General features: G+C 37.2%; 1 protein-coding gene across 1 annotated transcript in view; it reads left to right on the forward strand.

Annotated features, from left to right (window-relative positions):
- Nucleotides 1–19,830, forward strand: part of LOC140246236 (uncharacterized) — a 263,015-nt gene that overhangs the window by 110,973 nt on the left and 132,212 nt on the right. Inside the window, exon 2 of the mRNA XM_072325692.1 lies at nt 8,085–8,138. Within this exon, the coding sequence (XP_072181793.1) occupies nt 8,085–8,138 (54 nt within the window). The remainder of the gene's footprint in view (nt 1–8,084; nt 8,139–19,830) is intronic.

Here is a 19,830-nt window from a genome sequence, read left to right on the forward strand (position 1 = left end):
AGTTGATTGTTTACCTTGCTACTACTGTAAACCAGTAGACCCAGGGGTTTATATGATCATTGCAGTCATTTGCAGTGCCTCTCTCTGTTTACAGGGGAAATCTCGTTTTGACGTCTGTGCATTCCTGCTTGTTTACAAACTGGTATTGTTTTTTTCTTTGTATCTGATGTAAGTTAGTGGCACATGCCACAGTGTAATGGATTGGATAGATTGTCAGAAGTTGGCAAAAAATGGGATGGAAGTGGGAGGGAGGGGCTGAAAAATCATTTCATCATGCCGTGATGGAAGGGGGTAAGCTAAGCAAAATGGGAAAGCATATTTACATCTGGGAAAGGAAAGATGTTACTAAGGGGAATGATACCCAAATGTGTGAATTGAGTGAGTCTCGAGTTGATGATGAAACTGTTGGGGACTACACTATTGCTGATTTTACTATGACACATTTCCCAAAGATACCTTCCCAAGTATTACTTGAGACTAGTCTTCAATGGGTTAAAGATGCATGCTCGGTGCTGTCCACCCACTGTGTGCAGGATTTAAGATCTGTCATGTTCAAAGTTTTCTAAGATTTTAAAAGTCCGTAGTGAAGTGGTTGACGTAATAAGAGGGGCTATGGCAGCTCTGGTTTCATGAAACGGATCCAAGATCATCATCAAATTACAAAGAGGAGTTTCAGATTTTAGTTTCATCGTTAGGACCCTTGATTATGCGTGTACAAACGACAAAGGGAGCTGCATTTATCAACTCACTTCTGGTGCAGAATCAAGATTTCCAAACAATTTTCAGCGAGTTTTGGGCAGTCGATATGCAAAACTATTTTGATTATGGGGTTACAAATGTGTTCCTGATGTGGCAAAAAAAATTGCAAGTGCGAACGTGTTTGAGCCAGAAATGCTTTTCTGTAGAGTTGATAAACACAAAGTCGTTTTGAAACGCATTTATATCTTTGACTTGCCCCCGCCAACACTGCTGCCACTTACACATCTCCGCTCCTCGGGTCAAACTGCGGAATGGAACTATGCAGTGACAAGACCTCCCAGTGGACTCACGATAGCGTTAACAAATGCTACAACTCAAGACACGCGATCCAAAAGTCGTTTGCAAATGCATTTTGATTGTGCGTATTGAAATGTGTTTCAAACATTGGAATGGTGATAAACGCTGCCAGTGATATCTCTAGTTTCATGAAGCAGATCCAAGATAGTCATAAAATCACAAAGATGAGTGTTTCAATTCCGCATGAAGACCCTTGATTCTGTGCAAAGTATGCTGTGTCTGAAAACACTGCTGCATCTGGTAATTGTTATTTTTATAAGTCACTCAGACACTGTTAAATCACTCCTCTTTTACGACGTTCTTGTTCAGCATCCAACCCCAAAGAAAGTCAGTCAAACTTGACACAGATGCATGCATAGACCATCACAGTCTGGTCTGTGGCTCTCTGAGTCCTGCCCAGGACCATGGACCTACTAGGTCCATGCCAGGACCAATTCAAGAGCTTGGGAGATCGGAATTGGATGCCATGTAAATCAGGCATTGCATTGCGCAGGGAGCACACCAGTTGTGTTTTAAATCATTCCTCCTGTGGTAAATCGTTAGTCTGTCATCCATTAAGCTACCACAGCAGACTGACAGGCAAGTCCAACACAATGAATGAAAGCAGGTCAACGTCAGATCATCTCACCTGTCCATATTTTCAAAGGGAGATACGGTAATGGTGGTGGATGGGGGAGTTTTGGCTGCATTTATCTAACTAACGAGAGAGAATCACATTTCAAAACACATTTCAATGGGGTTTGAAATGCCGTTCTTGGGATGCCTTGTTTATTTAACCAGGGAGGTGTGATTTAACCATGTACAGTTGCAATTCAAGTGTTGTCACTGCGCAGCTGCTATGTGCCATTTAACATGGGAAGTAAAGGTCAAATGCGTACCTCCAAACACCCCTTATCATTCACACACAAATAATGGGTAGAAAACACAACCGGAAACAGTTGGGAGTTGACCTTGAGATATAAATGCATTTTCAAAACAGCATTGCATATATCTACTTGTATTTGCAGAAAGGTGATCAAGGTCTCAAATGTGTTTCAAAACGCCCTTTGAATGGCGTTTTAAAACGGCATTGGTAAACATTTGAAGAGTGATCCGAACATCAAGTGGAAGTCACATGACCCAAATCCTGAGCTTTCTGCACTGAGGGTTTTCTCTGAAGTTTGTGACAGCAAACTTTCATGCGAAACTAATCAATCAAAATTGCGCGCCATTGTATACAATTATTCCCCAATGTTTATGTGGCTTTTTTTTTCACAGTTGTTCATCAACCTTTATTGTAATGTCTCAAATTTGCTGTAGTAGTAAGTTTTCCATGCAATTTATGGTTCCATTGTCTCAGTATTTTTGAATAACTTTTACCAGCTCTCATGTCAAGTCGTACTTGCTTGTGTAATTCATCTTCCATTTTTTTTTTTTTTTGTGTAGGAAGAAAGATGAAAAGATTTACTCTACCTTTTTTTTATGCTGTTAGGGGGTTTCCCAAAGATATACTCCTTTTGTGTACGAAGGTGTGTGTCAAGAAATTGTTTGCCACCAAATATCATGGCAGCCTTTGTGGTTAAACATCTTGATTTTATGACTGAATACTTCCTCCTTCTCCTCTCAACAATCATTTTAAGCATGAAACTTTGTTGATTTATACCAAAGAGTCAAGTGGTCATGAATGCATTCACATGATGATATGTGTGTATAACTTTTGAGGATGGAGAAGTAACATTGAGTGGTGGGATTAGTCTTGTTTGCTGGGGTCTGCAGGCCCTGTAAGGTGTGTTATAAGAGAAGCAACTAAGAATAGATTTACCTAGCCTAGCTTCCAGGCAGTGGATCATATTTCCTCTCACTGTTTTGCCTAAAGCTCACAGAATAGATGCATCAGTGGAGAAATAAGTGTCTTCTCTCACATGCCCACCTTTTTGATTCATCCAGCCTGTACAGTGGGGTGATGTACTTCCGTTAGTTAAGGATAGTCTTTAGTCAAGGCTGATGTTGTACGTATATGGGTCATTCCACGGGGTTGGGGCAACAGCACTTTTTTGTGTTCCTAAGGAATTGCTCGCTTTATCCTGAAAATTTCATTAGGTATTTGATGTTGCAATGTGGTTTTGTGGGAAGGTAATTGTGTTGGTGATTACTTGACGAAGAAATGAAAATGTTGAATCACAAGAGTTGGTGCCGGTGTGTCTTTTAGTGATGATGTCCATGCTCTTTTTTTGGGTACCAAGTGTGACATCTAAAAATGTTGTTTTCAGTTGAAAATATCTGATTGACAGATAAACAAAGTCAGAATCTGATGGTCACAATTGATAAAGCAACAATTGTTTATCAGCAAAACAGTAATAGGATAGCAAATGAAAAGTGACTTCAGGTCATAAATCATTCCTCAACCACAGGCATACCACCGTTACATGCGATGTCCTAGTTGAACTTTTTTGGTAACGGTGGTATTGTGGTAGATTACTTGCATTCATAAATTATCCTTTCCATGGTTATGTGTCAGAAATAAAGGGCAGGTGGTAGGCAACTTTTCATCAAAAGATCAGCTTTGAAAACATAGGTCTATGTTATGTAAACTAATGGAGGGTCACCGGTGTTTTGAGCGATGTCCTGGCTGATTTTGTAACGGTGGATCACATTTCATGGCATGCACAAAAAAAGAGAGACTGGAGAAGAGACCTTGCAGTATCAGGAGGATGGGAGGTAAGCTGAAAACCATGTGCACATAAATCAATCTGATATTGTGCCTTCTGAAGCCCTGCAGTGGCTGATCTTCCAGCAATGTCCCTGCAAGGAGCTAATAGCTCCTTGGTCCCTGTAATGGTGGATTGGATTTCCAAGAAGTTCTCCTTTTTAAAGTGACATAAATGAGGCGATATATATTGGTACTTGTTTCATGACATCAATTTAACCTATCATGAAAATGTGTCAACATATTATAATGGAGAAAGTGTTTTTAAGTTTAAAAAATTATCCCCAACAGTCCAGAATCTCTTATAACAGTCCCACATACCTCTTTTCATGTAAGTGAAAACTGTAAGTGAGACATTGCCCGTTTTATTCCAGAGTTGCTATAAAGGCCTCAAAGAAAGTGATATCTTTATTACTAGAATTCTGTACAGACAGGTTTTGATTGTTAGCCAACATGTTTCATTTGCAATTAAGCATATTTTTTCCACCAAAATATGTTAAGTTAGTATGGACTGAATCCTCAGAAACCGACTACGATCAGGTAGTCTACTGGCACTAGATCAGGTAGTCTCTCTATGTCCTGTGAAACATCAGTTCTGGTTGTGGGATTTGTGTCAGGATAAAAGTATTACTTTGTGCATAATGATGCATGACCACAGTCCAATTCATTTTTAGCTATAATTCTGGTAGACCAATCAATGTTCCTCTTGCTTGGTAGCCTCTCGTTAACTTTGCGGTCAGGAGTGGATCTGACTTTATTGCCGACAGTACATTTTGCATGAAGCCACCGAACAAGAGCTAGATTTATCTGTCAATAATTTTGGTAACCTTCCCCAAACTACACCCTCTCCAAACAAATTAATTGATATGAAATACAATTTTAGTGATAAAAAAACAACAAATGAAGAATGATGAGTGCTGAAAGTTGATGGAGTCACAACTTCTTCGTGAAGAATGTTGATCAGCCTGTCAGCACATATTATTATTTTTTTTTTCAGTGAGTTCACTATCCTTGAAATTTATCTTCTATTTGTTTGGAGTGGGTATTTGTTATAATATGAAAAAGCAAAAGCATGTGAGATTATTTTCAATGTTAATTTTTGATGCAATATATATAGATTTTAAATATATGTATTCATTTTAACAACTATTTGTGCTTACCAAGTATTTTTTGCATGTTCACATTTAATGTTTTATCCACTAATAAGTTCAGGGATGACATCATTATACTGCAATTAACATTCAATTCTATTGTGTGTCCATGTAAGTGAGGAAAATCAAATTCAACAAGCTACAGTATTTTTGGAACGTATCGACCATGTGCTGTCGTAATGCCATGTCTTGACATACTTGTAGTTTTAAGGAGAAATAAACTAGTACAGTACATTTTTTCGTACATCTCTTCGGTAATGCATCAAAGGTCTCAGAGTTATAATTGTGTATGGAAGACAAACTATTACCTGTTCATTGCTACACATTTTAGAAGCTTGCCTGGATGTGATGTATACCTTTGCTTGAGTTTATATTGAGTTTGCATCAGGTGGTTGATACTGGACAACTATCAAAATTCAGTAATGTAATACCATTCGATATGACTATTACAGGGACATGATATCCATGTAACAGTAATAAAAATCAAAATAAGTTGAATAAGTTATTTTTGTCAAACACCAATCATTGAGTACTCAAACATTATGTGTTCTTACTCTCCTTCATTTACCAGGTCAAGAAAAAGTTATGTGAATGAGAATAAAGTAATAGTTGTACACATCTACTGCTCGGACAAAGTCATAAAATCTAAATGTTTGCAGTTTTATAGAAAAAAAGGGGGATGCACACGTTGTGCCAAAAAATAAACATTTGGCCATGCATTCATCCATTTTTTTTTTCTCACCAGGATGCAACTTGCCATACACATGTGTACATTTGATATCATTTCAAGTATCACAAGTTTTATACCATTATCAGAGTGTTAGTTCTGTGCCATTGTACCACCATTTCGGGGACATTATGTCCATGTAACAGATGCATGCACATTTTAAGGTAATGTCTTAAAAGAGATATGGACATTTTAAAGTAATCAAAGATTTAGAAATGATAAGATTTAACAGTCTTTTTGTATTTACACAGAAAAAGACATGATTCAAAAGACAAACTGAAGTGGAAACTTGAACAGGATTAGTATGATTTTGAAAATCACTTGTAAATAATTTCTTACATTCTCGTTTCAACTTTAATATTTAGTCCTTTTATTTCCATCCAAAGAATTTGACATTTAAGGTGTTTTTCTGCTAGTACAACAGTAGTAGTATTAAATGCTCCTGTGGCAAAAAGTGAAATTTGGTATGTAATGACCCTTGATGGACATTTAGTTATAACGCTCCCAATTATACCTCTGTTACAGAGACATGATGTCCGTGTAATGGTGGTAACATAAAAAATGGAAGGTCAGTCCAGAAAAAGTGGTCAAGTATTTATAATGAGAATTATTGCATTCTGATTAGGCATGATTTCTCTTCAATACCTAGTTCTACATTCCATCATAAATTGAATTTCTTTGCTTGGTGAGAAAAAAGAACAACACAGAACATGGTACTGCTATACACAAGGAGTCTCATGTTCCATTTATTGATGCTCTATCTGTCAAAATACTTGCACCATGTTGAAAAATGTGGAACAAAGTGATTAACAATTTTGTTAGTAGAAAGTTTCTTAGGAGTGATTGAGATCAACTCCTTTTATTTTGAAGGTAAGCAAGTATAGCCTTAGCAAGGATGATAAATGATGTCCATGTAATGGTGGTATTTTGTCAAATCTTGTTTCTCAGTTTACTCAAATATGAAGGACAGTATTATGAAGCCTTGAGTGGATTTAGTTGAAGAATTGTCCCACAAAACTTGGAATAAACAAAACAATTCATTTATCACACTTCTATTTTTGGACTCTGATGTCACAATTTTTGCCCCAACCCGATGGAATGACCCATATTAGAGATATATTGAATTGAAAATATTAATGGATGAAGAACCAAAATCATTGGAATTTGGGGTCAGTGAGCTTTACTCTGGATAGTCTTACTTCAACATGGCCATAATCTAAGACTGAATTGACATGTATTGATAATAAGTCAAACAGTCAAGCATTGTTGATGTTGAGTTGATTGTGCTCCAGTCAGGATAGTCTTCATTCAAGACTGGTGCAGTCTTGATTGAACATCTCTACTATCTGTCCATGCCAGCATGGCAGTCAGATAAAAATTTGCAATGCAGAGTATTAGCCTTAATAGCGTGCTGTGATTAGCTTGCTGTAGTTTAGGAGTTTAAATGGGTCCTCGTCCAAGTAGCTGTCGCTACATGTTCGTGGTGGCAATTAGGATTTCATTTACGGATGGCAGGACCAGCAGTAGACACCACTGCAATGAACAGAGGATTAGTGGTGGCAATCCATCATCCGCATACGAGATGCACTCTTCTTCAAGTATCTGCTCAGAGATTAATGAAACTGGGGCAAGCGTAGAAGGGGATGGGAGATGAAGAAGGGGCTCTGCATTATTGCGTTGTTTGGTATCTTAATGGGCGGCCATGATGAAGGTTGTGTTCGTCGTGAGTAGCAGTCTAGGTAGAAATTTGTGGAATTAATTAGAAATAGCGCTGTATTCGGCTGCATGCGCTGCATAGTGTTTGGGATATAGTCTCTTTTGGTTTTAAATAGGGGTGCAGTACTAGTATATGGCAGATAGCATCATTTTGGCTTCCATTATAGAGTGAGAGGAGGGAGAGAGATGCTTGGTTTTTCATTGCTGACATTTCTTCAGGACTGGAAGTAAGGATGCCTTATTTCCACTTCTTCAGGTGGAAAAAGAAAAGTGACATCATTGCTTTGTGTTGCAGGCATTTCTTCAGCACTGGAAGTAAAGATGCCTTTCCACTTCCTCAGGTAGGTAAAGAAAAAGTGACAGCATTGTTTTGGTTGTTATTGTTGTTGTTGCGGGCATTTCTTCAGCACTGGCAATAAGGATGCCTTTCCACTTCTTCAGGTAGGAAAAGAAAAAGTGACAGCCTGGTTTTTGTTATTGTTGTTGCGGGCATTTCTTCAGCACTGGCAATAAGGATGCCTCTCCACTTCTTCAGGTAGGAAAAGAATAAGCGACAGGATCAGTGGAGAATCTGGGGAGACTTGTCTCTGTTTATTTTTAGACATTAAAATAAGAGATACAAGGGTGTGATTTACATCTTATCTGACCTTGATGTTTTGATTCTTTTTCTTTCCTTTTATCTAGAATGGTCGATGAATGATTGCATGCTGACCTTTCCAATTTTGGTGTTTTCTCTTTGTTTCGACAGGGATGCAGCACTGAGGACGATGCCACGACCCAGGACGCAGTGGTATGTGGACATGTAAGTAGCAACCGCTCATACTCCTCTGTATTGTGTTAGAGAGACTTGGATGTAACACCAAAATTATCCTTGCCTAAATCATATCTTATTGATGATAGTTGCTTTTATATGAGCACATAAATTAGAAAATGCACAGTTTTATGGTAACCCCCCACCCCCCCCCCCAAAAAAAAAAAAAACCCAACAACAACAACCCAAAACAACCCTGTAAGTACTGTGCATTCATAATTGTGTTATACACATATCTATACATTCTCCCCAAAATTCTTTTCCTACCATATGTATGCATTAGCTTCAACATGCAAAAGTATCCACAAATCTCCTCTTATGAAGCCTCAGTCATTTTCTGTCCCAAGGTACCCAAAGGACTTCACATGGAGGAAAGAATTTTGAATATCTGTTCTAATGGCTCTTGGGGGGGGGGGGGGGAGAGGGGGGATAGTCCATTAATGTTTGCCATTATTACATTGTAGCCATGACTCCAAAGATCCATTAACACACTCACGAAAGTGAAAGAAAGGTGAGGAGATTATTACTGCATGGAGCTACAATCGTTTGTACTCTAATGTTGTGTGCATAATGCAGAAGACAGTCTTAAGAGTCATTCAAAACCTTGTTATATTACTTCCTCATCGGTGATTTTTTTCCCCCCATTATTCTTGTATAATGTGTGTGTGTGTTTTCTTATTCTGCAAGGCTGAAATTGAAGCAAGCTTTGCATACACATGCCTTTATGATTTTAAGATGCTAATAAATACCAATAATGATAATAATAACCATGATAATAATAAAATAATATCAACAGTGGTAATAATGATATATAATATTGAGAAATATATGATACATAATATTGAGAATAAAAATAACTGTAAAAAAAATGAAAGTAATAGTAATGTTTGTTTTTGGTGAGCTTAATATGATGTTTATATGCGAAGTATGCTGATTTGATCCTTACACACATAGCTGGTGGAAATTAATCATGAAAATTCACAGATAAAAAGACAGACTGTTAGAAAGGTGCACAGTTTATGTGTGCAAGTTAAAAGTACATAGGATCCTATAGGCCCTTCCTTTGTAACATCCTGACAGTTTGAAATATTGTACTAAAGCAACCAAATCAAATTAAACGCAATACCTAGGTATCGATGCTGGCATGCGTAATTGTAAGAGTAGTGTATTTGAGTTACAGCTCTGGCTGCCAGTATTAAAGGACAAGTTCACCTTCATAGACATGTGGGTTGAGTGAATGCAGCAATATTAGTAGAGCACATCACTGAGAGTTTGAGGAAAATCGGACAATCCGTTCAAAAGTTATGAATTTTTGAAGTTTCTACTCAGTCACGGCTGGATAAGAAGACTACTATAGCCTGTGATGTCACATGAGTACAACGATATAAAGAAAGTATAAAGAAAATTCAACATATTTTCACTTTTCTCGCATAACAAAAGAACACTCGACTTCTCTCTTTCAGAAGGCAAGGGGAATAATATTTCCCTTAACATATGTCAGTAACGAGTTGAAGAAATGTGCACTTTATTAAAAAAAAACCAAAGTTTTGTGAAATTCTCTTTTTATTTTCCTTATACCGTTGTATGCATGTGACATCATATACTGCAGTAGTCTCCTCGTTCTGCAGCGATTGGGCAGATGCTTTAAAAATTCATAACTTCTGAACGGATTGTCAAATTTTCCCCAAACTTTCACTGATGTGTTCTACTAATATTGTTGCATTCACTCAATCCATATGTATGTGAAGGTGGACTTGTCCTTTAAGGGTCGGTATTAAAAGTGGGAGCTAGCTTCCATGTCCTGTCTTGGTACAATCAAGCGATCCAAGTCATAACGACGAAGGATACATAATGAGGTAACCTCTTCATGCAAGGTGTTCACACATTCACACTTTCCACCACTTATCATGCCAAATTCACACTGTAAGATTTCAGTTTCGTTGCTGGTACGTGTATTGGTGATATCTCAATGCTAGGACACCAATAATTATCATGGACTTGAAATTAGTCAGCGTCAGCATGCAGAGTAACCTCAAAATTTGGATGTAGTTTCGGTAGCCGATGTGTAGACCTACATGTAGTATTGAATGTTGTGTGCTGAACGACGCTCCACTATGTGCTTTGGTAAGAAGATATTTTTTTTTTCCCCACAACCCCACCAGCATCTAATAAGGATCGATAGTTATGATAGGTATTGTTTGCGTCAATTCTACCATATTGGTGTTTGAGCTTGATTTAACACACCTGTTTGGAAGTAACACCAGTGTCAGTACATTGTACTAGCACCGAAATTGAAATCAGGCGTGTATGCACTACAAACTCTTATGTCAGGGGCCATGTAACAGCTGTTTGCTGTTCAAACATAAGAAATAACAGTGGACATTCTATCGCAAACAGGTAAATTGCCCATTTGTCCATAGGCTCTGTTGCTGCCCTATCTGTACTGCACATTGTGCCTTTGTGCATCCATAAACTTGATCTCTCTGTCCAGTGATAGTGCAGTGACCTCCAAGGTCATGTGATATTATGATAAAGGCACGTCTGACCCCTACAAACATCAAAGGACAGCGCTCCATATACGCAGTGTTAACAACTGTTCACTCAGTGATTATAAATGTGTTAACCTCACCATTGATGCTGTGCATTATGAATTGTCAAATACCAGTTGCCTGTTTTTCCACACACGTAGAGATAATGTCCACACAATGAAGTCTCCTTTCTATTATACATCACTTGCGGCAGTGTGCTTGGATACTGTAAAACGAGGAATGCTCGCGTGCATTTTAATTTCGCGAATTTCGCGAGCGCGGAGATTCGCGAAATTAAAATGCACGCGAAAGTTCGTTTCTACACTATATGCACTGAATGCCAGTGGCAGTTCGCGAAAATTTCATGCCGCAAAAAAGGCCGTCGGCTCCAATTCACGAAAAATTCATGCCGCGAATATATCATGTTTTACAGTATTTTAAGTCATTATGGATACTGCAGCACAACTCCAATTTTTGGAAAGATAGATTTAGAAGCTTTGACACTGTCTCAGATGCTTTTTGCACTTGAAGTAGTATAATTCTGGAGAGTATTCTTGCCACATTTTCATATGTCAAATTATGGCACTGAATCAACACATACTGTAGACACGATATCTGCTTGTACTTGTATATATAGTCCCCCACATATAGATGAAATAACTTTGACCCACAAATAGATCAGGAAACATAAGCAAAATGTGTTAACTTTATCTCCATGTAAAGTGATTTTTGTATCCTTGAAAATATGACATTCCTTTGAACCTCATCAGGTTCTCTTAGTGGCATATGAAACATTTAACCTGTTGTATGCTTTGATTGCCAATTTGCAGCTGAAAACCCTGTAGCATTGTACACATTGCCTGAAGTCCCTGACACAGAAACAGTTAAGTGGCCTTGTAACAGAGTGCAAATAAAGCTAACTTTTCTATGTTAGGTTTTGTCATAGCAACCACCATAGTAACTACTTATTTCAGGCCCCTGAACAAAAACAGTGTTCTATAACTGATGCATTATATTACTTCCCATCCTTGTGGCTGAGAAAAGTAAATGTAGTGTTAAAACAGAGATAACCCAATCAAGTTGCCTTCTTTTATCTTACTAAGCTTGTACTTTGTGATCATTTCCCTCCATGAGATTTTAAAGATTATCCTTATCTCAATCGATGTCATGTTTGGCATGACCCTTTTTTTTTTCTCAAAGGTGCAATGTACTGAGTTATGAATAAAAGTAGACTTTACCTCTCCTTGTTTACGTCTCCTTGTATGCTAACTTTATCTCAAAAAAAAAAAGGCCCTCAAAGAGTTGCAGGTCTGACAATTGAGGTTCATTAGAGACACCATTTTGAGAGACCCAAGTGTGCTCTGTGCTTGAATTCAGAGTCCAATTGATGTAGCTTTTGTCTTACAGACATTTTCTGATCTCGACTTTGATCTTCAACTGGACTGTCACTATGTATTCCAATTACTTGACACTGTTTGATACAGCAGATGACAGGTGCACGGTCGGAGTTGGTTTAAAGGAACAATATTTGCATTTCTTAGCAGATGTGGAGGCTTTTTAGGTTTTGTTGATATTTTTTAAAGAGAGGTAGTCACTGGAGCCAAGACAGGAGGAAGAAATTAGAGAACACCAGGGGAATGACCATTCAGGCGCTTGCATTATTAGTTACATTATTACAATGTTTGTAATCTTTCAAACTTTGATAAGCTTGTAGTTTTTAATTGAACATATGCACCTTCATATCTTCCAGTTTACTACTGGTGGGCCAAACTTCAGAAACATCACTGTATGTATTTGATCTTTCAAACTTTATACAGTGTGCTGTAACCCAGGGAATACATTCAGTTTTCTGTGATTGGGGTAAAAAAAAATAATAATAATAAAAAGTGATTTTGATTGTTGAAATGTCAACTTTTATTACATTGAATGGAAAAGTTCTCAGAAATGAATAGCCTTCTTATCTAACAAGATATCTGTAAAGCATATATACCTACATTTCTTGTGGTCAACAATTGTGGTTTCTTTGGGGGATTTTTGTAGGTTTATCCCATATGATATACATATAGTTAATATATAACCCGCTGCTAGATACTTTTTTTTTTTTCATTTCCAATCTGTGAGATACAGATGATGATAATTATTGTCCTTTTATTTGCTAATAAATTTTGGTCACAAAATAATGTGAATAGTGAAAATGTCCTTGGACCACATCCCACAGGCCACTACCCTCCCCTGCGTCGATATGCCTCGCTCTGAGTAAATAATTCTGGAATGGTAGAATATTGACATTTCTTCGAGATGAGGTCAAACATCAACTACTTTATTCATTATTTGGCGCGCAAAAACTAATAAACTGAGCCAGAGTAGGAGTGGATTGATCTTTGGTTTTACATCCTCGCAGAACTCATGATCTTGTCGTTTTTTTTTTTTTTTTTTGTTTTTTAAATTCTATTTATAGAACCACAGTTGCGCAGTATCTAGCACACATCCTGCTTGTTGTGTGAAATATCAGCTATATGATATTTGGTTAATGAGTTATGTGAGCATTCAAGAAATGCATAACTGTTATACAACATGCTCATGACAGGAGTCATCATGTCTTGAATGCATTGCTTTAAAAAAAAATTGCCAAAACAAAAACATTTTTCGAGGTCTTGTGATTACCCATCTGCTTCTCAGCATCATCTCGCAAATGGCTGCATGTAATGCATGATTTACAATGGTAGCAATCACCATGGCAACAGCCAGTCATTATTAAGGTGTCCTCCATGCAGCTACAGGAGGAGCAGTCAATAATTACTGCCACTAGCCTCTAGTAAAGTCTTTTATGAAACAGCACCCTTGAAGATCAAGAGAAGACCTTTGGTCTCACAGCAAACTTGATGCTATTTATTAAAAAGCAAAACACAAATTGGTGCTCTTTGTAGTCAAAGGATGGAGTTTGGTCCTGTTCAGTGCTGTAAAGGCAGTTATTTTCACAAACAGATATTTTGCAAATGAGGAGGTCACAAATATTTTGCAAAATTTTGTTTTCGCAATTTGACACTACAGTGAGGCCATTGAAAGCACACTAATGACTGGCCATTCGTGATATTTTTGTGTGTTTTTTGAGGTGCAACAGTGATTTGAAAAAAATCATGAAAATTAAACCCTTGTGAAAATAAAAGCTTTTACAGTGTGTTTCCCTCACCCAGCCCATTTCTAGGCACACACATAAGTTTTTGATTTCATTGCATTCAAAATAACTTATTTCAGGTTGCAGTCATGATCACATGAACAGAAATAACGTGTTGTTTTGCAAGATTTTGGTCACGATCTAAATGGCAATAATTTGTGCAAATTTTCGCAAATAGATGAGAAGTCATACAGTGAACGGCAACCAAACAAATTTTCAAAAGTATATTGTTCTCTTTTTTTTTTTTTTGGTTTCCTTGTTGTTGTTGTTGTTGTTGTTTTTTTTTTTTTTACCAGCTGTAGCATGCCATGGTTAAATGAATTGCCATTGTATGATGTAGTAAACATACCATTAGTCATGTACATGCACAGGTCAGCTCTCCGCAAATAATTGCGACTCAAGTTTTGAATTCATTTTACAGTGAGAACTACAGTGTATGAATTAAAAAAAAAAGAAGCTATGACCCTGATCACGACTGAATTTCCAAGTTTTTACAATGAGAATATACCTAATGCACTTATACATACACACACGAAAACACACACAAATCTTTCACCAAGATTGATCGCCTTGGTAACAATCCACTCTACTCCCAGCGTGGTATGAATGAGCATGTGACAAGTGCATTGCAACTTGCAGCGTCTACTTTTCGTCTATATGGGAGAAGGAGGCGGGGGGGGGGGGGGGGGGTGGACTCTGAGTATGTTTCTGAACTGAATCCTCTTGTTTACCACATGCTTCTTTCTATTAGAAACTGATCATATCATTTGATTCAGTGATGTGGAGTAAATCATACAAATATGTTATGGAAATGTGACCAGTGTCTGTATTTGAATTTGAGTTGGCAGGGTAAAGACCACAGATTAAAATTGTCAGTGGTTGCATGATATTTATAGACAAATTTTATAATCTTATCCCATGGCATGCCTGACTTCCTTACCACTCATTCTTTGCATTTTTTTTTTTTCCTGTGTCAATGATGCATGTTTATCAATACAACGGTACCAGCCATTAGGCAAAAGCAATTACCTTGCTTTGAGTATGCATCATGCCTCAATGCTTTCAGTGGGAAAGGTCAATGGTGTCAATATGAATGAGTGAAAAATAAACACATTAACATTTCAAAAACATGCCCTAAATATGTGTATCTCTTCCTAGTTCTGTAATATACTGTTGTTATATTTTTGGTCTTAATGTGGTATGAATGAGGAAAAGAATTTGAGTTATTTTAATTCCTCATCATCCTGTTTCTCTTATCAGATACTGAGGACAATGGTGTGTTGTTGATGCAAAATGTCTCCTGTGCACAAGTTGCACATTCCCAAATCACTTCAGAAAAACATAATTCGAAGTTCACATTACTAATATTGTACCTTAAGAAATAATGAAATGTATTATCAATTTTAACTTAAATTATTAAAGATATGAGGTGCTATGGGATTGCCTGTGCAATTATATTCTCTTCAATTAATTGCAAAGAAAAAATTATTTCATTAAGTCAATATTGTCCCATTATTGTAGCATGTGGATGTCCTCATGAGAAATGACGTTGCATTTGAATGTACATTATCATAGCATTCTAGCTGATAGCCTCATTCCCAGGCATTTTGGTTTTCAGGTTTCTGCTGTCCCTTTTACGATCTTCACCTACAGGTGTATATACATGTAGGAGCTAGATGAGCATTGCCAAATACAAGTATTGCCGGTTGGAAGCAATATATGGAACCTTCTTGCACACTCAAGTCAAAGAGAACGTGCCTGGGTTTGTTTTGATTGAAGGTTTCTCACACAGAGTCTAGACAGAAATACTTCGGCAAAGAATTCAGCAATACTTCTGATTCTGGTTGCTAGCTGGAGGTCATAGGTGTCATGAGGGCAGAGTGTATTTTGCCAACATGCCAATCATAATTGTGTCAGATTGTAGGCCTACAAGTCAATGAATGCAGACAATAGAGGCAGATTAACAACAACAAAAAAGAATCCTGCTGTTTCCATAGCTGTGTTATGTTACTATGGCATCGCTGTGTTGATATTTACAATTGTATGTCTGTGTTGTAAGCAATTCCCTGCTTTGTTTACCATAAAACGCTGTGTGTGTCACATGTATTGCAGTGTGATGGGCATTTAACTCTGTAGGCCTATAGTGTTTGGCAGCATCCTTCAGATTTACAACATCCCCCTCTTTGATTTCATTAATAGTCTCATATAAACATTTTAAGAGGTCTCGAACAGGTCAAGAACAGATAGCACAAATTCCGCCCACAAAAACGAAACAAAACAGAATAGTAAACATGAAAATATTGCTACCGGTGTTGATTCTGGTTTAACATCAAAGTACAATGTGTCAGCCCACAATGCCCAGAAAGACCATGAACTTACATGTTTTGCTGTGGAGCTATTCCTGGTGTCTCACTGGCATATTTTTCTCCTACTTTCTCCTTGATAATCCCTCTATACCCCTCCCCCCCCCCCTCACCTGAACACATTGTAGAATGTGAAGGTATTTTGGCCATCATTTATGAAACGTTTGTTTGGGTCTCAGAAGGGGGTTCATTGTCGCTGAAAATTGCACTCTTGAGGTAAACATTCCGCTTCATTTGATTCAGAGTCATAGAGTAACCGTATGCTCTGTAGTGGTGTAGGTGAACCTCTCTTCGTATCATAAGTAGCCAGCAGATAACAGAAGATCTGGATGAAAATTCCCTGTGGATATTGCGAGGTTTTTAGTTTATGTAGTGTCATGCAAAGGCCAAAGCTAATTGAGTTCAATGTGCTGATCTGATGGCAAAGGGCAGGTGATAAATCAAGTCAAATCAATGAAGTTAAAATGTTATCTATGCTAGGGGAGAATTTCTTCAGGAAATATGAATGACTTGCATTTAAAGGCAAGCAATGACCTTTTGCAGGACTAGGATAGTTTTCCTGAATGTATTGTTAAACAAAAAATCAACAGATATGTACAAATATGAGAATTGGATAATAAAATGTGGAGAATATCATGATTACCTCTTTGTTGGTTAAGTGGCTGTGGAGTGATTGGTGTCCTGTGATTACCCTTTGACTATTTATCTCTATCACATAACTTTTGCATCATTTGCACAATAAAATCTCTATCTTTTTATTTGATATTCATTAAAATTTCACTTCTACACATTTTCCTCAAAAACATTTTACTTTTTCTTTTCTTCACAACTCTGTTTCATGTTCTGCCACATCTTTCAAGATCCATGAATGTGATTCTATCATGTAATGCAATGGCCACATTAAGATTTCTATGATTTTCTTACTTAACATCATGTCACTGAGTTGCGTCTGCTGATCTGCTGTCCTAATTCTCAGATCTTATTTCATTTAACAGGTTTTTTTTTTTTTTTTTTTTTTTTTTTTTTTTTTAGGTAAATGATCACTTTAAGGGAAATAAACAATATTATATGTAGATTCCACCCCCTATCATCATGCAGTGACCCCATATTTTGAAAAACCTTTAGCTGACAATCTGTTGTTTATCGCCCTCGCTTGTTATGAATTTCATGGTCAATTTGGTAGGCACTCACTACCATTAGAGGCATACCAGCTTAGCAAGGGTTGGGTGTATGTATGTATGTATGTGTGTGTGTGTGTGTGTTTTCTGTTTCTTTTTCGATTTGGCTTGCAGGGTGTGGCGAGTTATTCACTTGGAGTGGGAGTTGCTGGCAGTAGTTGTCCACAGATCATAATGTAGAGCCATCTCAAATTTCCTACCAGAATACAGTAGTCCACTTCTTTTTTTTTTTTTTTTGTTATCTATTCTTTGGGAGGAACCGAAAGGGAGAGCAAAGTTTCAACACAGATGTTTTAGGCAGGAGGGCTGCCTGCAAAAGAAAAAAGAGGGGAAAAAAAAAGAAAGAAAGAGAAAAAGATACTGAATAGCTTAATCTTCATAGTTATATGTATACACTTGAATAGGGTGTGACTCGTTCTGTACTCTATACAGGTTTAAAGGCATAATTTACCATTTGCAGATGAAACAAAAACCCAGCATAAGTGCTTCAAAGTAGTTCTAAAATGTGAGTTATGGATAGAAACAACCAATGTGAAAATTTGAACCAGTATAATCAATGTTAAGTATTGTTAAATATACAAAATGTGAACAATAGTTATAATAAAAATGTTCCCGGACTACACTGTCTACAGTTATGGTTTAATAAGAAAATTAGTGATATCTCCTTATAATTTAGGCTTAATTGCAAAAATTTTATATGGTAGGATGTTTTGTGATACAACTGACATGCACATATGCATCAAAAGTGATATCTTGAACATTTTTTTAAATCACTGCTCCCAAAGGTAAACAGGGCCTTTAAGGGTAATTGATATCTCTGAAATTGTATAGAAAAAGAAGAAGTTTGACCCAAATGAATTTGGTGTGTGTAAGTGTTTCCCACACACCTTCATGTGCTTTTGAATGCTTTGCATCAGGAAAATGGTTTCAGTTTATTTTTCAATTTTGTATTAATTTTGGCAGGAAGCATGAATACATTGATGTTCTTGGATTTTTGTCTCATCCTAACAATATAAAGAATGAAATAATAGATCCATAAAAAAAAAGAAAGAAAAAGGCTCAAATAAAAAAAAAAAAATCATGTTTCATCCTTCTGTAGGTACACAATTTCTTTGTTAAGATGTCTTTGTCCATATTGAAGTTGTAGTAAAAAGTCAAAACTGTGTCTGGTTCAGCTGAAGAAACTGAATACGTGGTGCTTCGTGACTGAGTGTTCTCTCGCCACTAAGATCAGCAGGCAGGTTCTAAACCTTCCATTACCCTTTTCAACTCGTATTTATTCAGTTCTCTCTTGAGGAGCTGGATTCCTCAGTTGTCCCAGTGCAGATTCAAATTGGCTTCACTACAGGGAAAAACTCTGAAGTCTTTAATACACACTCAGACACATAAACATAGACAGACAGACAGACAGATAGACACACACACACATACACACACACATGTCAATATGCACACATTAAACACTCTCTCTCTCCCGGAGTGTACTTGTCAATGTACACATGTACATTAAAATAGAAGCGGATCCACTGGAGATAGTGAAATTTGATATTTTGTAGAGCTGAATGCATCACCTCTGAAAGCAGGAACTGCTGTTTTAGAAGTGTCAAACATTCGATACATTTTGATTTAATGATTCTGTGTTTGTATGAAGCTCTTTCAGTTTCGTTTTTGTTTTGTTTTGTTTTTTTCATGGCTGTGAATAAGTATTGCTGAAGGCATTATGGCATCATTTTCTTTGTATGGCACAATTTAATGTGCCTGGTTGATTCCATTTGCTGAGAATCGCTAGTCACCTGGGGCAAACCATGAGGTGTCGGCGTCATTCGTCCATTTCAAAAGATTGCTATGATAATGATATATTACCGTATTTATAAAGCATGTGCATAATCACATTGCGTATCCATGCACTCCAGAAAGAAGGAAAGGACCAGGATTTTAACAACAAGGATGCCTTAATTGTCCAACAGAAACCAACAACCTTTATCATGCTTAGTGTGACGTACATCAATTCAAAGCCACATCGTTCAAAATTGTGATAGATTATGATCGTTTCAAAACCATTCTGTTCCTCCTGTTGCAGTTTCCATGTGTATACTCTGTGCCTTATTCAAGTAATCTGCTCTAATGTGAATCAGCACGTTGGTAATTTTAAAAAATTTATGACCAGTCACATTTGCCTCATTTGTGTGTCAAAACTGTAGGTGAAAAAGATCCTAGAAAGGTCTTTCTTCTTCCCAGTGAGCTCATGAATATTACTGTCACGCAAGGCAAACTGTGGGTTTAATGGAGAAGGACATATTGTTTGCCTTGGTCAGACAAGCAAATATTGGTTGTAAGTGAGCTCTTGACAGGCCAGGGCAGCTAGTACAAATATACTGCCATGCTAGAGTGGGGTTTGTCATTTAAGGCCACCATAGCTGTGTGCAGAATCAGAGCAGA

This window comes from Diadema setosum, chromosome 2 (genome assembly GCF_964275005.1).
Source record: "Diadema setosum chromosome 2, eeDiaSeto1, whole genome shotgun sequence".
NCBI lineage: Eukaryota > Metazoa > Echinodermata > Echinoidea > Diadematoida > Diadematidae > Diadema > Diadema setosum.